The sequence below is a fragment of the Perissodus microlepis genome, chromosome 19, assembly GCF_051167445.1.
Source record: "Perissodus microlepis isolate ML-2025 ecotype Zambia chromosome 19, ASM5116744v1, whole genome shotgun sequence".
NCBI classification, from domain to species: Eukaryota; Metazoa; Chordata; class Actinopteri; order Cichliformes; family Cichlidae; genus Perissodus; species Perissodus microlepis.
This window is the reverse complement of record NC_140479.1, coordinates 9172898-9193274: the sequence shown is the minus strand read 5'-3', so window position 1 is coordinate 9193274 and position 20377 is coordinate 9172898. Positions and strand designations below refer to the sequence as shown.

At 43.9% G+C, this 20377-nt stretch overlaps 1 protein-coding gene across 2 annotated transcripts in view; it reads left to right on the top strand.

Annotated features, from left to right (window-relative positions):
* The window catches only part of LOC146365465 (connector enhancer of kinase suppressor of ras 3-like), a 43731-nt gene that overhangs the window by 14758 nt on the left and 8596 nt on the right, over positions 1-20377 (top strand). Inside the window, exons 3-15 of one of the 2 annotated variants that reach the window (XM_084914425.1) lie at positions 3382-3584; positions 4487-4574; positions 7976-8017; positions 8831-8950; positions 9113-9172; positions 9734-9802; positions 9897-10043; positions 11326-11450; positions 11803-11984; positions 12087-12173; positions 12392-12642; positions 14773-14810; positions 17932-17974. In XM_084914425.1, coding sequence (XP_084770551.1) covers positions 3382-3584; positions 4487-4574; positions 7976-8017; positions 8831-8950; positions 9113-9172; positions 9734-9802; positions 9897-10043; positions 11326-11450; positions 11803-11984; positions 12087-12173; positions 12392-12642; positions 14773-14810; positions 17932-17974 — 1455 coding nt within the window. The other variant, XM_084914426.1, reaches the window with a different exon arrangement.

Sequence of the window (20377 nt, the reverse complement as noted above, 5' to 3'; positions counted from 1 at the left end):
TATAGGCTGTACCTCAGGAAGGCTCTGTTGGTCCCTGACCCTCCCCCCTCGCTCTCATTCACTAAAAACTCAACTGGTAGTTTCTGGTCTGGCAGCTAAAGGAACTAGTGATGCAGAAGAGCTCGTCGTTTCCCACACATCTCAGCAGGGTGTGGACGCATCGCGACACATGAAGCAGCCTGAGGACACTGGAGAAGAGCAGTATCACTCAGAGCAGGTCACAGGTGTCACAGCTGTGTGGCAGTTTGTAGATGTGGGAGATAACAGAAGCTGATCCTAATGGGTAACATGTAGCTAGCAGTGGCAGTTAGATGTGTTTGACAGATAAGATAAGAAGCTCCTCCTCCTTTCTCGCTGTATGTGCACCAAATACATACGTACTTAAGCTGTTCATCAGTCTCAAAGATAATGAAAAGTTGGTTTCGTGCTTACTCCTGCAATCATCTTCACTCCTAATTCCAGGCTGAATCTCTCCTGAATCCCATGTTTGGCTCCTCTTGCTCACTTTGAGTCACGCTGATCTGCTGTCCATCACCACAGATCCCAGAACAGCTTCCAGCTAAAATGTGTCTGCCTGAGACCTGCAGGCGAGTAAAGAGTGATGAAACCTTCCGCGCTCCAGCTGAAAGAGAAACAGGTTCTCCAGCAGATGGGATCGATTTGGAGTTTTATCACTTCCTGTGCCATAAAAGTCCAAGCTTGTGGTCCCCGCGTTTTGATCAGTGTCAGCATTTCTGTGCGCTCTTAAAACACTTTACATTAATCATTTGTGGCATGGTTATTTTTGCTCAAAGCTATTTAAATGTTAAATCTTTCTTCTCCTGCATGAGGCGGAATGGAAAATTGTGGGTAGAATAGATTTGGAGCTACTTTTACATTTTTTTTCTTAGCGCACAAAAGCCACATTTGAGTTCTTGTGCATTCTTAATAAAGCAAGTGTACGTGCGCTTAGCTTGGATCTTATTATCGTTCCTTAGCTTCTTTGCATTGGAATAGAGTCACATGAACTGAGCTATTAATATACACAATCTACAGGAAGGACGCTGAAGTATCTAATCTCATGACAAAAGTCCAACCTGTCTATATATCAGTTTAATTGTGAGTGATATGCAAAATATGTTAATCTCTTCCCTTTGACACAGTTTTTGACAGTTTTTCCATCAATGCACGATAAGCTCCTGCCTCCTATCAGTGCTCTACCTGTAGTCACCGCACTGAACAGATGGAAGCATTCAGCATGTATTCATTGGGGTTTTTTTTTTATTGGATTTATTTGTCATAAAATTTGCACCATGTGTTGCACTATCCCAGTAACCAGGCCCAGATTTGGATTCATCCCTGGAATCTTTTGCATTGACAAAGTGGAATCTCAAGTGCTTTTGCTCTAAGATTTACAGTAAAACATGCTGCCAGTTTGTGCTTTGGTAGTTGGTGCACTGTCCTTAACCTTTCACCCCTGATTGAAGCCTTGAAGTATAATGTTTTTTGTCCGTTTGGGGTTTCCCTATTAAGAAGCGGGCCTCAACCTTCCACTGGGCTCATGGGAGGAAGTGAGGCCCCTGATTCAATTAGCTTTTACTCAAGGTCACTGCTACTCACAGGAACGCAGCCCAGCAGCACCCGAAACCCCCACACTCTCACACTTTCACCCACTTTCTCCCCTTTTTTTAAATTTACTGGGAGGTCAGACACTTCCTGTTGACGTAGAGGCCCTTTGCTGCAAGGCTTTGCTCTCGCTTTTTAAATGTTTATGCATGTGTGCACATCTTTGTCTCGTTAATAGTTACAAACCTAAATCATGATGAAAGATGAGCTAACATACAGCGCTGCAAACCTTTAGGAAGCATTCGTACTCGTCCTCCTCCATCCGTGCAAAGGAGATCAAGACCAAACTGCTGTCTAGAGACAAAGAAAGAACACATCATTTCATTTTACTGGTCTTCTCACGAGCCTTGATGCTTTCTGCAGAGTCGGTGCTGAAACTCAACACTTCTATCATCACACAAACATTAGCTGCAGCCATTGAACACGGCTTCATCATGGGCCACAGCGCTGCTGCAAATGTTTGTACTATTGCTTAAAGATATGTCCTTTATAGTCAAGTCTGAGGAGAGGAATACCGTGTTGTGATAACCATTCTTGATTTCTCCTGAGGAGCCTAAAGTCAGCGAATAACCTCTTCAAAGAGCCCCAGAAAGGCCTTACTTCAAAAATAAAATCTGCCATCTTGGTTTTTGTTTAGCTTGGTGTGTTGAAAAAGGACACTGCAAGAATGTAAATTTGACTTGAAATGTTGTGAGGATGAAAAATGGGTTGAGTGAAAACGCAGATTTTGCTCAGACGTGGTTTTTAGCTCAGCGGACATCTGTGGGCCAGTCAGAGCCGCTGCGACGGTGTGATTAGCCTGCTAATGAAAAAGCCAGGAGAGGTGTTTGATCTGGAAGGAGCTCACGCCGCCTTTGAGCTAAAGTTACACCGGATGAGAAATAAAACCACCAAGTGACTTTTCTCTCTTTTTTCACATATTCCTTGATCATTTTTGCATTTCCGTAATGATGTTTCAAAAAACCATTTCATGCCAAGTGTGGCGTGAATAATGCTGCCTTCAGCTACTGTTTGACTAGTCTGATTATTCCAGTGTGTCCCCGGAGACTAAAACTGGTCAAATGTATGCTTTTGAGCCCATGTTGGCGAGGGGCGGTGGAATAAAAGGAGACGCTAACCACTTGCAGATCTCGTTTGTTGGTTGCCAAACACGTGCCGTGTTACTCCTTGCAAAGCATATTTAGATCCTGGCATGTCACTCAGAGTGCAGCGTTTGCTGGCAGCGCTGTAACATCCTGTAAGCTGATATTTACCAGGACAAGAGCCAGGCTGCCCTTCCACTGCGCACATATGGAAAAAACACATTATTCCAATTTTTCAGCTGCAAGAATGCAAAAGTTTAAACGCTGTCGACTCTGATAAAAGGTGAATTCTGTTGCTGCCCAGTTTCCTGCAGCAGCTCACTTCACAGCTGGTTTATAGTGTACTCCCTGAGACCGGCATACATTCCTCTTCTAAATAAGAGGAATGTGTGCAGGAAACAGCTTAGACTTAGGAATGAAAGCTTCACACCGCTTGATAAGAATCAGGTGATGGCACAAGTACTCACACCCCAGAACAAATCTAGAGCAGGGTGGGGTGATGTCTTGTTCACGATGTTCACAGACAAGTGAACTCAAAGCATATCTGTCAAATCAATGATTACAGCCTTTCAGTGGACGGGAAACGACTTGTTTTGACAGGGTGGGACCATAAGCCTCGCAGGTAGACTGTGTAGAAGGATTGATGACGAGTGTGCTCTTAAACCGTTCTGTTATGTTTAATTTGCTGTTTCAGAACTACGGAGTGGAGTCGGATAACTTGAAGAATCTGGTAGTGAGGATGAGAGCTGCCACCAACAGTCTGCACATGGCCACGGCCGACCGCAGGAAAAGCCCCGCCTACGATGGAAGCGCCTCGCGAAAGCCACCTAACGATTTTCTTACCTCCGTGGTGGAGCTGATCGGTGCTGCAAAGAGCCTCCTGGCGTGGCTCGACAGGTAACACTTTGTCACGGCCTTAATGAGAGGCGGAAGTGTCACGTTCGATCGCACTAGTTTGAAATAAAGATGCAATTTGATATTCAAAAAACAAGTCTGTTTATAATCAGACATAAGAGTTCATTTTCAGCAATATAAAGACCTTTTGCATGTCAGCTTAACGTTATATCCAGCTGGCAGAGTGTCCTGTGCGCTCCTGTTGACCTGCTCCAAAACACATTACGCCATAAAAGCCGAGCATATTAAGCAGGTTGCCAGGATTAACTGTTAGCTGGCTCAAATTAAGCTTCTCCTTTTTATGACAGGCTTGGCTAAAGTGGTGCATTGATGTCATTGTTTAAATGGTTGTTGTGATGCTGAAGTGCAAGCAGAGCCAAGGAAAATTTATGGTTCAGGTTTGTAGGTCATTAGGCTTCTCTGACTTAGTTTCTTACGATCTAATAATAATGTATTTGTACAGCACATTAGCTCAGCAAACAAGTCTTTGCACATTTGGTATTAGATCTGTTTCTGGTCAGACTGCAGTTTAATGATTTTGCATCAAGTTTCTTGTTTATTAACAATAAAAATATATAGAGACGTATTTCTGGCACACAAATAAAGTAATCCTTGTTTTTTGTGCTACTGGCCAGTAAGTGCTATTTGTTTCAAGATTTGTAATATAGTCAGACATAGTCCAAGGACTACAAACTGGTTTTTGAAGCACATGTTTCAGATAGAGATGGTGAGAAAAAGACAGAAAAGTATAAGCTGGCACCAGAGTGGTTGCATACTTGAGAAACAAGTAACAAGCCTGTCGGTGGCCAAAGGGCAATCTGAGCGAGTACAATAAACTTGAGCTCATCTCTGCAGTCCATCGCTTGTTTCCAATGTTCTCTCTTTCCTCCTTTGTCTGCTCGCAGGACGCCTCTTACAGGGATCAGTGACTTCACAGCCACCAAGAACAAGATCATTCAGCTGTGCCTGGAGCTCACCACCACAGTTCAGCAGGTCTGCATGCTAGTTAGCTCAGCAGAACATGTGGATCATTCCCTGCAGAAACACACACACACACACACACACACACACACACACACACACACACACACAAACACACAAAATAGCTTTTTTCCACTGAGCACATACCAGCTCAGGGGCACAGATGTGTAGGAGAAGAGTGTTATGGGAAATGTGGTCTGGCAGCCATGACATGAGCCTGAAGCCAGCAGTCTGAGCACATTATTGCAAATGCTGCTGTTTTTCTTGGGATCTTTTCCTCCACGTGCTGGCTAATGAGGAGACCCCCTCGGTGTGGGGACGTTTAATGGTAAACGTTGCTTTTGTGCTTCCAGTTTCATAAAACCCACTAGCGCTCTTTTAGAGGTGGCTGCCAACATTCCCCGGGCTGCTGTACTCCTTCGGCCATGTGGTTCCTGTTTTTGCTTCTCCGAGATGCTCACAGTGGGAGACCAAACCGTCTGGAAGCATTTCCTGTGTGTAGGTTTAGTGGAAGGATTGAGGAGGTGGTCCTTCAGACTGCTGGAAAGATGGCTAACAGATAACGCAGAGCACTGGCAACCACCCTTTTATATTTCTGCAGAGGGTTGCTCTTGAATTGCATCAGTATAGTTATTCCTGCTTCTGCCAGTTTCATGAAACCAGTAGTGGTTGCTCATGCATGTGGGGAAGACTTTATTTGACTGGGTTTTCTTTCCTATCAATTCATCCACTTGTCTTTTATCCCTCAAGGGTTATCCCGATAAGAAACTCATTTTACGCTGCCAGCGAAAGTGGCTCCTGGGAGTGCAGGTGTCATTTTTTTCAGAGGGTTATTGCATCAAAATTAATTCCTTTCCCAGAGTGCCTATTTCCTCGCCAGAGTCTGGGATTTCAGCGCCTCTGGTGATTTACTGTAGGTGTATCGGTCATGGTCATCCAGGAGGAGTGGGGGTATCCATTTCTCACACTGCCATGTGAAGTGGAGAGGTTATGGTGGAGAATAAACTTCTGATAGGTGCTGAAAGGTTCTTGTAAGGCTTGAGAGATTAGCTTCCTCTCGCAGCTGGAGAGACATGCCGTTCGACTTGCTAGTTTTAAGCCAGCTCGCAGCAGCTGATGAGGATGGGCGATTTCCAACTAATCCCATGATTTGAGTTTATAAAAAAGCACACAGGTTCCTCTTCATTTCTGATTTGTCTGAATCGTTTGGATTCCTTGTTTCTTTAGAGCAAGTGGGCTAGCATGGAAAGCACTGGTTAATAAAATGAGTTGCACAGGAGTCTGCCACAGTGATTAGTTTTATGATGGGGGAGGACGGCGTGAGGTTTGCCCAGAAATCGGGGCTTTTGAGATCGCACTTTATGTGTTCTGCCTGAATGAAGCCTGTGTTTGCACACACAATGGGACAAGGCCATAAAACACTGGATGCATCGTCCTTCTTGGCTGACCCGTCAGCGTGGAGGTCACTCTCTGTCAAAGTATGCATTTTTCATCAATCCCGCATGTCTTTAGTTTACGCTTCCTGCTGGATGACGAAGGAAGTTCAACTCTCTGCAGACGATAAAGTCCATCGTTGTCATCACGTGAGAAGCCCAGGTGTGACATGCTGCAGCCCGTGGCCTTGATTTCCTGCAGGTGTGAAGTCAGTCCAGGCTCGGCACTGTGCCAGCGCTCCACTCTCAGCCACCTCATTGCCCGACCATGCAAATCTTCTCTGGTGGCTGATCAAAGGCCCAGAGAGCTGCACCCAGAGAGTCATCTGATCCACACAGGTTGTGAGATCAAGTCCATAATGTCAGGGATCAGTACACCCAGGGAATTGTCCTCAGCCGCAGTGCTTTCTTTCTCATCTCGCCCTCGTCTACTGTGACTGCTTTGGTCCTGACAAAGATGTGGGATTACTTTGGAAGCACAAACAGTTCTCAGAAATGAGAAATAAAGCCAGGAGTCTAAGTCTATGATATTGTTTTCTCATGATCTGATACTATGGAGAAGTTCTGTAAATGTTAAAGCTTGATGGGAGTCGTGCCAGCTGATAATGACATGCTGTTTTGTTTCACGACCTCTAAACGTTGAAATATGTATTTTTAGTTCATCCTTCTTGGCTCAGTTAAGAGAGCAGCGATCCAAACGTCTGTAAAAGAAATATGCAGCTGTTTGTTTATGGAAGAGCAGCTAAATTCTTGCTGAAACCACCATATATTCCTGGCTGGAATTAGATTGTTTGGAAACATGATTTTTTGGGGACCAATATATGTCACAGGAAATGTATTATAATTGCATTTATTCCCACCTCGTGTTTATACTGGTTTTTCATTTTCGTCCCCAAAGTAAGGGAAACATGGCGGCCGCATGTATAAACCTTCACTGAATGAGTTTCATCCTTCAAACGGACGGTAAAACGCAGATCGAAGGGAATATATAGGGAGCACTGCATGCATTCTGCTTTGATGCGAAGCCATCGCTCACGGCCACAGACGGTCACGCAAATCTCGTTAGTGCAAACAAGCCAACGGTTTTGAAAACAAACGTTCCACTTTATCCCAGTGGAATGTGCAAGCTATGGAAATATGGAAAAACATGGCTGACCCCCCCTATTTGCTGTCTGTACAATGCATTTACAAAGAGCAACAGAGCTGGCTTTGTGCACATCACAACAGTTTTCCTTTATTTTCCATCCACAGGTTTGTAGCTTGTGAGCATTCTGGGGGAACGAGCCTGACACTGATACCTTTGTGCTCTGTGGTTTTGACAGAAGCATGTCACCTGTGATTTGTTGGATGTTTTCCCTCGGGGGGTTACTCTAGACTGACCCCCCCTCTTTCCCCGCCAGCGACACAGTTGTCAGTGGGGCTGTTGCCACAGCTGTGTCCTGTCTAGCTGACACTTGGAGAGGGCCAGTGGACAGTTTCCCAGCTGACTGGGCTGGCTGGGTGAAGGAGCTGCTGATAAAATCTGCAAAGATCACAGCTTTGTCTTCAGAGGACCTCCCCTCCTCCACTAGCCCACCCAGTCGCAACGAAGAAAGCGGCCGTGCGTCCAAACATTTGCTCTCTGCCAGCAGACGATTTGGAAGAGGGTTTTCTGAGCACGATGACATGTTTTCCCGACTGTTTCTCACCATGTCATCTGCGCATAGTTACTGTATGACTGTTCTTATGGTATTTACATTCCAGTATAAGTAAACTGAACCACAAAGGGTGTTATGTAATTAAAGCATCCACATAATTTAAGCAAAGCGGTCATTTAAAGCTAAAAGCTGTTTATTTGTGGCTTTTTTCATTTTTCTCAGTTCTATATGTAGGATTCTGATTATATCCCATTTACCCAAACCCTGCTTCATGCTTTTGCTTTTTCGCTCTCGAGCCATCGAATAACTTCTTCCTCTTCCCTGTTTCTATTCTCTGCAACAGGACTGCAGTGTTTATGAGATGGAAGAAAGGATCCTGGAAGTTGTAAGTACTCTGCATCTCTTTGCAAACAAACAACTGACCTGGAAGTTCCAGTATTGTGGGGAATGGGCCTTTAAGTCTTTTTAATTGGGCATTGTGTCAGACTTGCTTTCAGCAGCAAGGTCAGATTTTTGAGTGAATAGAGCAGGCGGGCATACAAGAAGACCAGAGGAGGAGGAGGTGGGTCTATTATGGCCCTGCCATCAATCAGTGTTTCCTGTTGTTGACACTCTCCAGACTCTGTGGGCTAACACTGGGCTTCCTCTACCATTTTCTATCTTTCTTTGAAATTCATATTACAGACGTCTTTGTTTAAAAGCTTTTTTCTTTACTTTTCTTTCATGCCTCCTCTTTGTCACCTGCTTTTTTTTTCTATTCTTTATTTTGCACGTGTCCAATTTAGTTTTATTTCTTGCCTTTATACTCCTCAAGATCAACTCTACATAAAGTATATACGATAAAAACCCTCTAATGATGAGAAATTATAGTATTTGCCATTAAGCAGGAAAGGAACATAGAAGAGGTGTGTTTAAAGGACTGATTTCAGTCCTATGCGTTGAGGTCGCTCCACTTAAAAGCACACTAATGGCCCCTCGCAGACCATTAAACCTCACAGTAGTGAGGTTAATGTCAGGCACACAGGAGTATGAATAGGAGGAATGTAACCTAACTGCCAGTTCTAACCTGTAAAACACACAATAACTCGATCTTTGGATGATTAAGTGCAGCACTTGTGATCACAGCGAGAAGTTTATTAAAGTCTTGTGCTTATTATTTTGACCACTGAGGCATTTTGTGTGACGTTCTCTTCTGCAGTCAAAGATTTTGAACACCATCTGTGATCAGACCGTGAGAACCACCTCTGACCCCCTGATGAGCCAGTCGGCTTGTTTGGAAGAAGTCCAGTTGACCAACATCAATCCAGGCGAGGGTCTGGTGAGGAATGATTCTTGAACATTTTTTTGTTTTCCTCTTTTCTTTTTTTTTTGAGCCTCGAACTTGTGGTCGGCTTCTTGGGTTGTCTGTCTGGGAATGTATTCGATGTGTGAACTGGTAATACGCTGTTATCCACCATTTTTCTTTTCTTTTTAAACCCAGGGAATGTACATCAAGTCTACTTATGATGGGCTGCATGTCATCACTGGAACCACAGAACATGTAAGTAGGACAGGAGCCAATTTTAGCCAGTTTCAGTGCTGAAATTCATTCATTCGCTGCCAGTACTCTTAAACAAGCTTTTGTAAGTTTCATCCTCCTCTCTGAGGGCACCCTGAGTAACATCATGTGAGGGAGTTCAGAGCTGCTCATGTGCAAAGGGGATAGTTTCTTTCTGCACTCCACACAAACAAGTTTTACCTTTTCACCACACTTAGACACTCAGTCAGTGACTAACACACGTGCATCACAGCCACCGTTGGATCCTCACGCCTCCAGTCCCCACTCCTGAATCACAACCTGAATCATCGTTTATAATGACCAGTTTATCTCGTTTGGCATCTTCGTGACATGAAAAACAATTCTGCTGATAGTCACACACACTGAGAGGCTTTTTCTCACGATTCTGATCTTTGAGTGTTCATCTGGTGCAGAAATCAGGCACGAGTGGTACCAGAGCGCCGCCCAGTTTCCACAGCATTTTGAGAATAGTCAATTGCGTGCTCTGTTCAATAAAAGCAATCTATCTGGTTTTGACCTTGGCTGTTTATGTATTATGTTTAGTCGCCCGCAGACCTGACGAGGAAGATCCACGCTGGGGACGAGGTGATCCAGGTTAACCATCAGACTGTGGTAAGAATCCCAGATTGTGTGGGAAGTTAAATACATACTGTAAATCTTTAATCAAATGCACGAGCGTCATGTGCGTTCGCTTCCTGTTAACCAGGTGGGCTGGCAGCTGAAAAACCTGGTTTTTAAACTGAGGGAGGACCCTAAAGGTGTGGTTCTACTCCTGAAGAAGAGGCCCACGGGCACAACAGGTTTCACCCCCGCCCCACTGAAGAACATGCGCTGGAAGCCCCCAGTACCTCAGGTACATGCACACATGCATGCACGCTTCCTTTCATCATTGTCTCGTCTAATCATTGTCAAACAATTACCAGCTTTTTAGGGAGTTGGTTCCAAAGCAGCAAGTCCAGACAGGGCCACCCTGAAAGAGTGCTGCTGGCTCAAGTGAACATAGCATTCAGCTTTTCTTGCACAACAAAAGAGGCAAACAAAGTCCCAGGATGTTATTCAGTCTATGAGATAAAGCTTCCGAGCTTTAGCGTTTCAGACTGGTTAGTTTATTAGACGGCCCAACGTCACGGTTTAAAGCAAACAACAGACACACAATCATTTGTTTGTGTTAAAGAAAGCTTAAAGGGAAATGGGATAAATATCGAGCCTGCGAGGGAATGTGTGAGCTGATTCATAATCAAATGAACACATTACGCTAAATTAGGCGAGTCCCCACTGACAGAGGGGGAGGCTGCAAGCCTGTCATAAACGTAGATACCAAGACTGAAGCTCTGGCACCGCGTCATCGTGTGCGCAGCCTCTTTCATAGCCGTAGAAGACAGGATGAGATTATATCAGTTAGGAGGGGGTTTCTCAAATCAACGAGAGAGGCTCTGTGCACAAAGGTGACCAATGTCTACGCATCCACCAGCATCTTCTTTTAACACGGAGCCAGGCCCATCAGAGCCAGGCCCATCAGAGCCAGGCCCATCAGAGCCAGGCCCATCAGAGCCAGGCGTCTCAGTTTATTTGTGATAGCAAGGCTCCGAAGGGCAAAACAGAGACAAATCATACGGTGTGACTCGAGAATGAATGACACTGGTTTTGTAATAGTATATAATTTGTACTATTTGAGCTATTTGGAGAAGCGCAGAGAGCAGTGTTTCACGAGATCCCCAGTCGGATGTTTAGTTTGCCATATATCACATTTACAATGCTGTATCAGCAGATGTGTAATTTTGCCCTGATGAGAATAGCAGAGTAACACTCAAGGACGATGTTGGGGAAACATAACTGTGGTAAGTGTCTCAGGCTATTTTGGACTACACTCAGAATCTTTCCATACCTCAAACAAGAAGGCCCGACATACAAGAACTTAAATGTCTCACCACATCTGGGGAACTCCTCCCATTAGCCAGCAAGTCAGATTAAGTCTTAATTTAAGGCTGAGAAAAAAAACTATAAGCAGAAACAGTAATGACTTCATTTGTTTTTAGACACAAACTGATCTGTACATGCAGTCAGATAAGGTGGAATGAGAAGACTTTATTCTCCAGATTAGATCAGGCACTCATACTTGTGCTGTATTCTTTCAGAATAATTCGTCCCTCGTTAGAACCCAGTCTCCTTCCAGTTCAGCTAATGGATCAACCAAAAAGGAGAAGCCGGCTATCCTGGACTTGTACATCCCGCCTCCTCCTCTAATGCCGTACACGCCGCGGTAAGCCATCCTGTTTCATGTGCACAGATTATTAATTTACTGGCAACTTCAGCTCTAGAAGTAGTAAAGTACTAAAACAAGAAGGCTGGAGGCCACCTGCTCCCCCCGCTGTGAGGGATTCAGACACCCCCAGTCAACCTTTGCTACAGCCTAACTCAGAGCTTTAAAGCTGATGAATAATGAGTGTGGTCCCGGCTCGTGATCGCTTTACCTCACACCCCTCCTGCTGCACTTTCTCTTCTGCTGGTCTTCAGCCCACTCAGCTCCCACCCGTCCGTACACTACGACTGTTTTATCCTCCACCTCCTCATGCTGTGGAGATAAGCTAATGAACATTTGTTCCTCCATCCAGAGAGGCGAGAACAGACGCCTTCTCCAGCATCAGTAAAAGACCAAAGGGCTCTGAGTCACCTAACTCCTTCCTGGACAAGGAGAGCAGAGGACACTGCACCGATTTTGACAAGCAAAGCGCCGGCTGTCCCATCGAAGCCAAGGTGGTCCAGCCCAGAATGAGGGAGCATAAACCCTCGCGTGGTCAGTACTTTCTCATCGCAGTGGTTTAGAAATATTCCTCTGACGGAAACTCAGAAAATGTGTTTTCAGAACAATTAACAAGCATGAAACTTTTGTCTCAAGGTAAGCCCCGGCCGCTGTCCATGCCTGCAGACACCTGTCTGTCAGTGGTTGATCCTTACGCAAAGCCCTGGGCGCAGGGAAGGAAAGGTGTGTACAACTTATCATTTAAATTTGTTGACTCACATTTGGAGGCAGCCTCAAGTGGCCACTAGTGGAACTACACTTTATCGCACATCATTATTTTTTCAGCCCATTAAGTTGCTGCTCAGTTAATTTCAATATGAAAACAAGTCAAATATTTAAAAAAGATTCGCAAAGCATTTTTAGAGACTTTAGAATAACCTGTCATTGTGTCTTTGCTTTAGGTGAGGACCTCCTGTACAGATACCTGAGTAACGAGAGGATCCCCACCATTGCTGAGGAGGTCCCCTCGGTGTCTCCACCCTACAGGCCTGCAGGGGAACGGCATCTCATCCGAGTGGACCACATCCGGGGCAGCCGCTACTACTCCAACTCAGACCTCCACAACAGTGCCACCATCCCCTACCAGGAAGACACGAAAAAGGCTCCGGTAGCTCCCGTCTCCAAGCGCACGACGGCAGAACGCTCACTACTGGTCAGTTGGATCACGCGGCTTAAGCTATTGACTCACTGATGATGCGCTTCCTGTCCGGGGCTTCCTGTTCCTGTCTTGTCTTCCTCAGTGCCTTTGACATTTAACGTCCTCGGGCTTTCTCACACTCCTCTCTCCCATACCTCCCTGGTGTTACTACTACTACTACCAACTACAACTGCTACTCCTCAACCAAACCTGCTTTTGTAGTACTCACTACATTAAGTCATCGCTCCTTTAACACAACCCTCATCTCTGACACAAGCCTCAGCATCAAGAGGACACAGTTGTGTTCAGATTTAGGCTTTTTTGGCCTCGTTTGCTGTACATGGACATCTCTGTACATATCATGTAATGTTTCGGCTAAGATGTTCTTCACGTCGCTTATTTAATACACTGAAGCTCTCGACCAGTTCGGTTCTCTGTTTATTTGCTTTTCATTTGCATAAATAAGTTATTAAAAAAGAATAAGTTAGACAAGCAGCACATGTCTGTTAGCGAGGCTGTTTTTCTTTTCATGTTGCTTTTTTCTTTTTTTTAAACAAATTCATTTTTGTGATTGCTTACATTAACTTCTGCCAATGGTTGCCTCTTGTAAAGCTATGCATACGATTTTTACTGTCACTTTAGTGGAAAAATGCTGCATTGGTTGTTAAAGGTGTTTATCTTGTCACTAGCAAACATTTGTGCATGATTTAAGGCTATGCACTCAACTCAGTAAACCATTATAACCTGTGTTTCAGCTCACTCTGCAAGCACCCATCTAAAGGGCCTCTATATACAGCTGGTTGACAGTAAACTGGTCTTTTATGCCAGTGTTTTTGAACACTGGCAGAATGACGCCATTATTTAAGAAGCTACAGGGAATGAGTGTCTGTTGTTGCTTTATCTGCCTTTTGTAAGATTTGAATAGCGATTTATTAAAAACTGCAGTTCATTTCAGTCAATTTTTGTATTGTCTTTATTTTACTGGTGCGTGTGGAGTGGCTGCTAAACGTCTCACTGTAATATGCATCTTCTCCTGCAACCCTGCTGAGCTCCGTTCAGCCTCAGTTTATACACTTTAAATGGCATGTTTGGTTGTAAAAAAAAAATATATATATATATATATTAATTTCCACGCCAGGACCAAACTGTAGAGCCAGCTGTCTTTCTAACCTGCTTTGACCTTTGAGGTGAACCTGGCCTCAGTGCAACAGGATAGCTAACGTGAAGTTACCTTTTGTTGGTGTCAGATGGCGATGGTTATGTAACCACTTCCCTCTTTGAACTTTTGATTCCAGCTGGGGAGCCATATGGTCAAAGCAGGTTTTTCCACTGGGGCATCTCTTTTCTGGCACATATGTTGCCTTTTAAACATTAAAACGGCAGGTTAGGATTACCTTACTTGATGGCTTTTGCCACTTTCATTGATTTTAAAGCGTTTTCCTGGGACTGACCATCAGCTTTCGTCGTGAAGGTGAAGCTCTGACAGCCACGAAGAACGCCCGCCTCTCTGACCTCTCTCTTTGCCCATGTTTTCACCATGCATGCATTTACTGACTGAGAGGAGCCTGTCTTCTTATCTCTCTTTCACTTCTTCCTCCTAAAATCTTGCTCTGCCCAAGCTTGCTGAGCTGTAGTCGCCTGCGGTCCTCACTAATTTGCACTTTCTGAGACGCTGTGGTCTGCCTAAGTACTACCTGCGCTCTGTTTATCCCACTGCATAAGTTTGCTAACCACTAACATTTTATGCCTACACATCACAAATGGTTACAAGGGAACGATGTGCTGAAGTATTTCTAGTTTGTGCATGTCACAAAACAAAAATAAAAATTCTGCCTTTGTTACAATTGCATTATTTTTATTAACTCTAAAATCACAATGACTTGTTTTTTGTCCTCCGTTTGTTTTTCCTATTCTTGCTAGAATCATTTATTTTACTGCAAAGCTTACCAAGAAAATATTGTAGAGGTATCACATTTTTCTTAATCCATGCATAATTTAGTGCCCTGCAAGAAAGCAGCACACAAATCTTCACAATCACTTTAAAGAAAATCATTAAAGGAATATTAATCAACATAGAGCATCTCAACATTCAGACTGAGGCTTTGAGAACACATGCGTTAACTTAAAAATCTTTATTTATCACAGGGATCCAGCTGGCACTCTAGCAGTGACTTCCTCAACCGGTGAGTTCCCTTCCCTCTTTCTCCTACGCACGCACACACACGCACGCACACACACACGCTGCTGGTCAAAGGTCTGTGACATCTTAAATAAATTAGTTGCAAAGTGAGAGTAAAATACTTCCGTTTTAGTTGAAATGATCATTTTGTGTGGCTCCCTTGTGGTGGACATTGTCCTGCACGATGATGCAGTGTATGTGCTGCTACAGCTGTAATAGGACTGACTTTGCATTTCATACACCATATGTCATTCACACATTATCACAGAAGCGCTTTTATCTCCGCCTTTCACATTGATGATACATCGGAGAGCAACTTGGAGCTGCGTGACCTGCTGAGGATACTTTTTTTTACCAGCCTTCTGATTAGTAGATGACCTGCTCCCCTGAGCTACCTAACAATCATGTAGCAGTCGCACCTGTCCAGCGTGTCCCTTTCTCTCCCCCAGTGTCAGCCGTGGCAGGCTTCAGCTACTCTCCAGCTCTGAATTGAAAAAGTGATTTAGAAATAAACGGCTGCAGAGACAGTTTTACAGACCTTACTTCTTACATTGTTACTGTCACTTTCTTAAAGCAGTCTTGGATAAATGTTAGCCCGTGCTTTATGAAGTGCAGCCCACAATGTGGAATGGTTTGATGGGCACTTCTTACGTACAACATTTTTCCCACCACAACAGCAGGACTCAGATCCAGAGGCTGTGTTGTGTGCAGGCAGCATACCAGCTGACTGCTCTCTAAATATTTAGAACATGTCGTAGGGCAGTGAACAAATTTCCTACATTGTCACTACTAAACTACTCTCCAAATACCCCCAAACCCTCACTTTTGGGGTCTTTTTCCCATCTTAATATTTTCCCTTTTTGTCCATCTCTGAAAATTCTTTTCTTTGCAAATCTTCCTGGAAGTTGTTTCTTCACTGTTGGCCTGTGAGCAGACAGTTTCCCAAATCTGAAACTTTGACACACTATTTCTGTTGCTCAGTTGTTCACTGGGCACTCTCACTTCTGTTTTGCGTGCACTTTTGTGTGTTGCACAAACTGTTGCACCCCATAGAATAGCCTTAGTGTCTTAAACCATGAATCATCTGGCTATTTTAAGACAAAAAGCAAGCACACAACAGCTAATGCTCCAGATTTTCAACTAGCCAAATTAATTATTTGGAGGAGAGATGGTTACTGAAAAAGGGACCTCTTCATACTATGTCTATATATGAATATACCCCGGAAATTATTGTCATTTACAAATAAAGGCCAAATTATTAGCCTTCCAATGAAATCTAAAGTTTTTGTCTAACAGAGTAAGGGATTTTCAACACAGCATTTCTACACATACTAGTTTACTTTAGAAAGCATAGGTAGCATCCTGTAAAACTGACTTTTTTATTGAGCATCACAAACAAACCATCCACTGCTGAGCAATCATTATAATTATTTTCTAATTTACACACAGTATAAAAACTTCAGTAAGGATTTGATCTGTGTCATGAGAAAGCATCGTGGCAAAAACCAGCGAAATCCGTTTAGTTTAGATGCTCACAAAGCAGAAGATGGATATACAAAGTTATCGCAGATTTTCCGAGTGTGGACAACTGGAGTGTAAAGTATTATCAAGAGCCACAGAGTGCAGAACAAGCCTCACAGACTTAACCAAGTCGGGAACTGTAGTCACGAGAACCCTGCAGGGAGGGTGGGGTATCAGAGAAATGCCACTTCTGCACAGGAGGCAACATAAAGCCAGACTGAAGGTGTCTAAGTACAACCTGGAGAACGATTATGCAAACTGGCTCCCCGGTAGAGAACTGCCTCCAAAGTGAAGGTTACTGCTGTGGCTGATGGGTAGTTGGTAAAACAGAATGTTAATTACAGAGATTGATAAACATCCTCTGCAGAGCATTAGTCATTTTTATCGACGTGACTTTTTCCAATATTGAAGTTCCTTAATTAATTTAGAGCTTATAATGAAACTGAAAATGTATTTGTGGCCTTTTTTTTTTTTTTTTTAAACATAGTTCTGTCTCAGCACCTCAGCATCCAACATGTCCCACACAGCAATGTGTCCATCCACCCCCAAGATCCCCCAGAGATCTTTAGAAATGTCACTGTTATGACGAATCCTAAATCCGCTTCCAACTATAAATAACTCCATCCCACTACCAAATATGATGACATATGAGGACTGCTGTTCCCTCTCCTCATGCGTTGCCCATAGATCTCTTCTTGTCTTGGACGCAGGGCCTGGGGAAGTGTGACTCCCCACATTAACACCCCAATAGATGACTAAACGCCTTGCACCCCGCCCCCAGCCCGGTGGTTCTATTCTAAGAGCCGCACACAAGCACACTGCATCCGGTCTATTGCACGCTTGATCAAAAACATTACTCACAATTAGGATATATAGACAGATGCTATTGTAAATCTCATAGATACGTAGTTGACTCATCGCTGGTGGCGGTTATGAACATGTGCCACTGATGCAGGGAAAGGAATTTGATTGACAGCGGATTTAATCGTGTGTCATATTAATTTTAGGCTGGTCAATCTGTAAAAACAAGAGGGGGGTTTCCTCACGCTGAAGCGAGGAATGTAACGGTGCATCAGATTTCTCTTTGTCATCTATTAAAACCATTTTTTAAAACAATCTTTATCATCATCTTTTTTAATAATCTGAGAGGGAGGAAAACAAAAATGCAATTAAAGGGGAAGGACAGCAAGCCTTAATCCATTTCACAGCCTACAAAACACACTGGCTTAGGCCCAGCAGAGGGCAATTCAATATTGAGAACAGTCAGGACATTGGGAGCGACCTTCTTCTCCAGCATGCTCCTGTGACTGGTCTCCAAATGTATTACCAGAAGCACTCACAAATAAATCCCAACCCGTAAGTGTCTGCTTTTGCTTTGACAAATCAGAGAGAGTCAGATTGGAACACAGATAAAGATAATGAGCAGTTAGCTGGGAAGCAATAAGTATGTGTTGGAAATGTTCAAAATACACTGCGGTAATGTGAGATGAATCTCTTTGGTGTATGATATAAGTCTGCTGGAAAGCACTGCTCGACATCAGTGCATGTGGTGTGTTTTCAGTTATTAATGTGTTGGCTTTCGTGTCTCTCGCTTGTTCTTACAGGTATAATCATCCACATTTACGATCGTGGTCCTTTTCTCAAGCAGTAAGTAAATAACAATCAGCTCCTCTCACTGAAAAAATGAAGTGCATGCACCTGAATGATGTGTGTTTGTGAGGAATGGCCTGGACAAAGAGGCGCTGAAAATCGAGAGCTTCAATGATTGACCCGTTACACTGCACACAAAGCTTAGTCTGCACTGCGAAGCTCTTTGTTTTTTATGAATATGGATGAATCTTTCTAAGTGTCTCGATTTTTCCTGCATCTTAAATTTGACATTTGGGATATGAAATAAAATTCAAAAAGTGTATTTTACGTAAAACTTGGTGAAGACATTTATGTTGGGGATAAATCGGATCCTTGACAGGTTAATTTTTTATTAAACTACAAAATCCTAAATTAAAATTTGTGCTAAATCTCTAAACTAACGTGGTACAGATCATCTTTAGGTGTTAGCAGTATCACTTTGCAGAAGACTGCATCTCTTCGTTCTCTGTTGAATGTGCTGTTAGTAGAAAATTGATCGTGCACCTTCTAGCTTTAGCATATGTGGAAATGAGATGACTGCAGGGGTTAACTGAGGACGCACAGTGAAACCACACACCCCAGTACCACGGGTTACTGTCAATCCTCCACAGGGGTAAGATGGCTGGACACAGGGAGTCGTGGACGAATCACATTTGTGCACATTTATGCTCTGACTACAAGTTGTTGCTGCACAACCTCAGCCTTGCTGTCAGCGCTGATGCAGGCGGGGGATATGGGATGCCATCACCCGCTTCCTTTTAGACTATTTGTGTCTATATAGGTTTATCTGTTGCAGACCAACTTCTGATTTAAGTTCTTTCAGTCTTGAATTCAGAGCTTTGTGCACCAAAATCAAAATTCAGGACATGATCAGCGGCAACTGCACAGTCACCAACAGCCGGCGAGGGGCATGCAGCACCATCAAACTGAGCGAGCGAGAATCTGATATCATCTCCAACCACTGCACCCTTCCCCCTTTACACTGTGTGAGAGTCCCCTGGTAAATAATAGCCACTCTGTTTGACCCCCCCCCCCCCCCCCCCCCCCTTTCTGTCTCACACACAGTTTCTGGGTGGGGGTAAGTAAGTGCCATGACAATTCTCAGCACGGATCATGATGGGAGATTGAGTTGGTGTGACCAATCAGCACTCCCTTGAATCCTTTGACATGAGTCGCAGGCCAGATTATCTCACTTCCACCAACACATAGCTCCAGTAAAATGCACAGAAATGAGACGGGCGTGAATTATCATAAGCTATTAAGTTTAGTTCAGCACGTTTAATTGAAATATTAAAGGCTTCTGCGAGGTTTAGGGGCAAATCGAGGAAGTCACTTGATACAGATGAGACAGATAGGGTGACAGCGAAGCAAAGAGGAAGCCACAGCCTGCGCGAATGTGAGCGAGATAAAGAAAGAAGGCCTCCTCGTCACTTCACACCACTTTCTACTGTACAATGGCAAGTGGAAAGAAATACGAGGCCTCTGTCTATTTAGGCTTAGTAAAAATGGAGACTATAATAACGCAGGACTCAGGAATGTGCCTGCTGGTTTACCGCCAAACATCCGAGCTTCTGCACAGATACAGCTCAGGCAGTGATGCTGTGGCTAAAAACTCGCTCCCCACTGAGGCAGCGAAGGGTGTTGATAGCCATGGAACAGCTTCCCTAAGCAACGAGTGGATGGGTGTAAACTGAACCGCTTATATTTCTCATCCTTCTTGCAGGCGGTTGTTGGTGATTTTTTATCAACTTCTCTTAAAGTAATAAAATAAAATAAAAAGTGCTTTGTAAGCATCAGTGCGGACTTCCTCTGCATTCACCACATGTGAAATGCTGCTTTTCATACTCAGCGTGAGTTACTGTGAATGGCACAGCTGTTTGAAACAATGATGCGTTTTGAATTACGCAGGCAAGTCTGTGGAACAGTCCAGTTTACATTTTACGCGTCAAGTACAACAACAGCTGTAAAGACAAATGTGTGTGTTGGGTAAAAATTACGCTTTTATGACGCTCTCACTGAGGTTCCCAAGGCTGTTACACAGTTGGGATTTAGCGACACCCTGCGGTCAGGTGGGGTAACTGCGAAAACGTATGGATTTTACTGAATTTAATGAATGAATGAAAGATGCGTGGGGAAAGTGGGGAAAAACATGAAATGAGAAAAGTTAGCCCTGTAGTTATATCTGAATTATTGGGGGGGGTAGTCAAAAATATTTGTCACTTTGTCAGTTTCAGTTTGGGTGGTGCCCTCTTTAGAGGGTAACGCCCAGACAGGACCTGAACTCACCTGAAACCAGCCGACGTCTCTTTGAATGTGCTCTTTGGCTTTCTGCGTATGTTCCTGACATGTTTGGCAAAGTTTGGTCAACCTTTGAGCAAAGGTTTCGAGACAGACTACTTTCTCTGAGGTTATGGTGGAAGG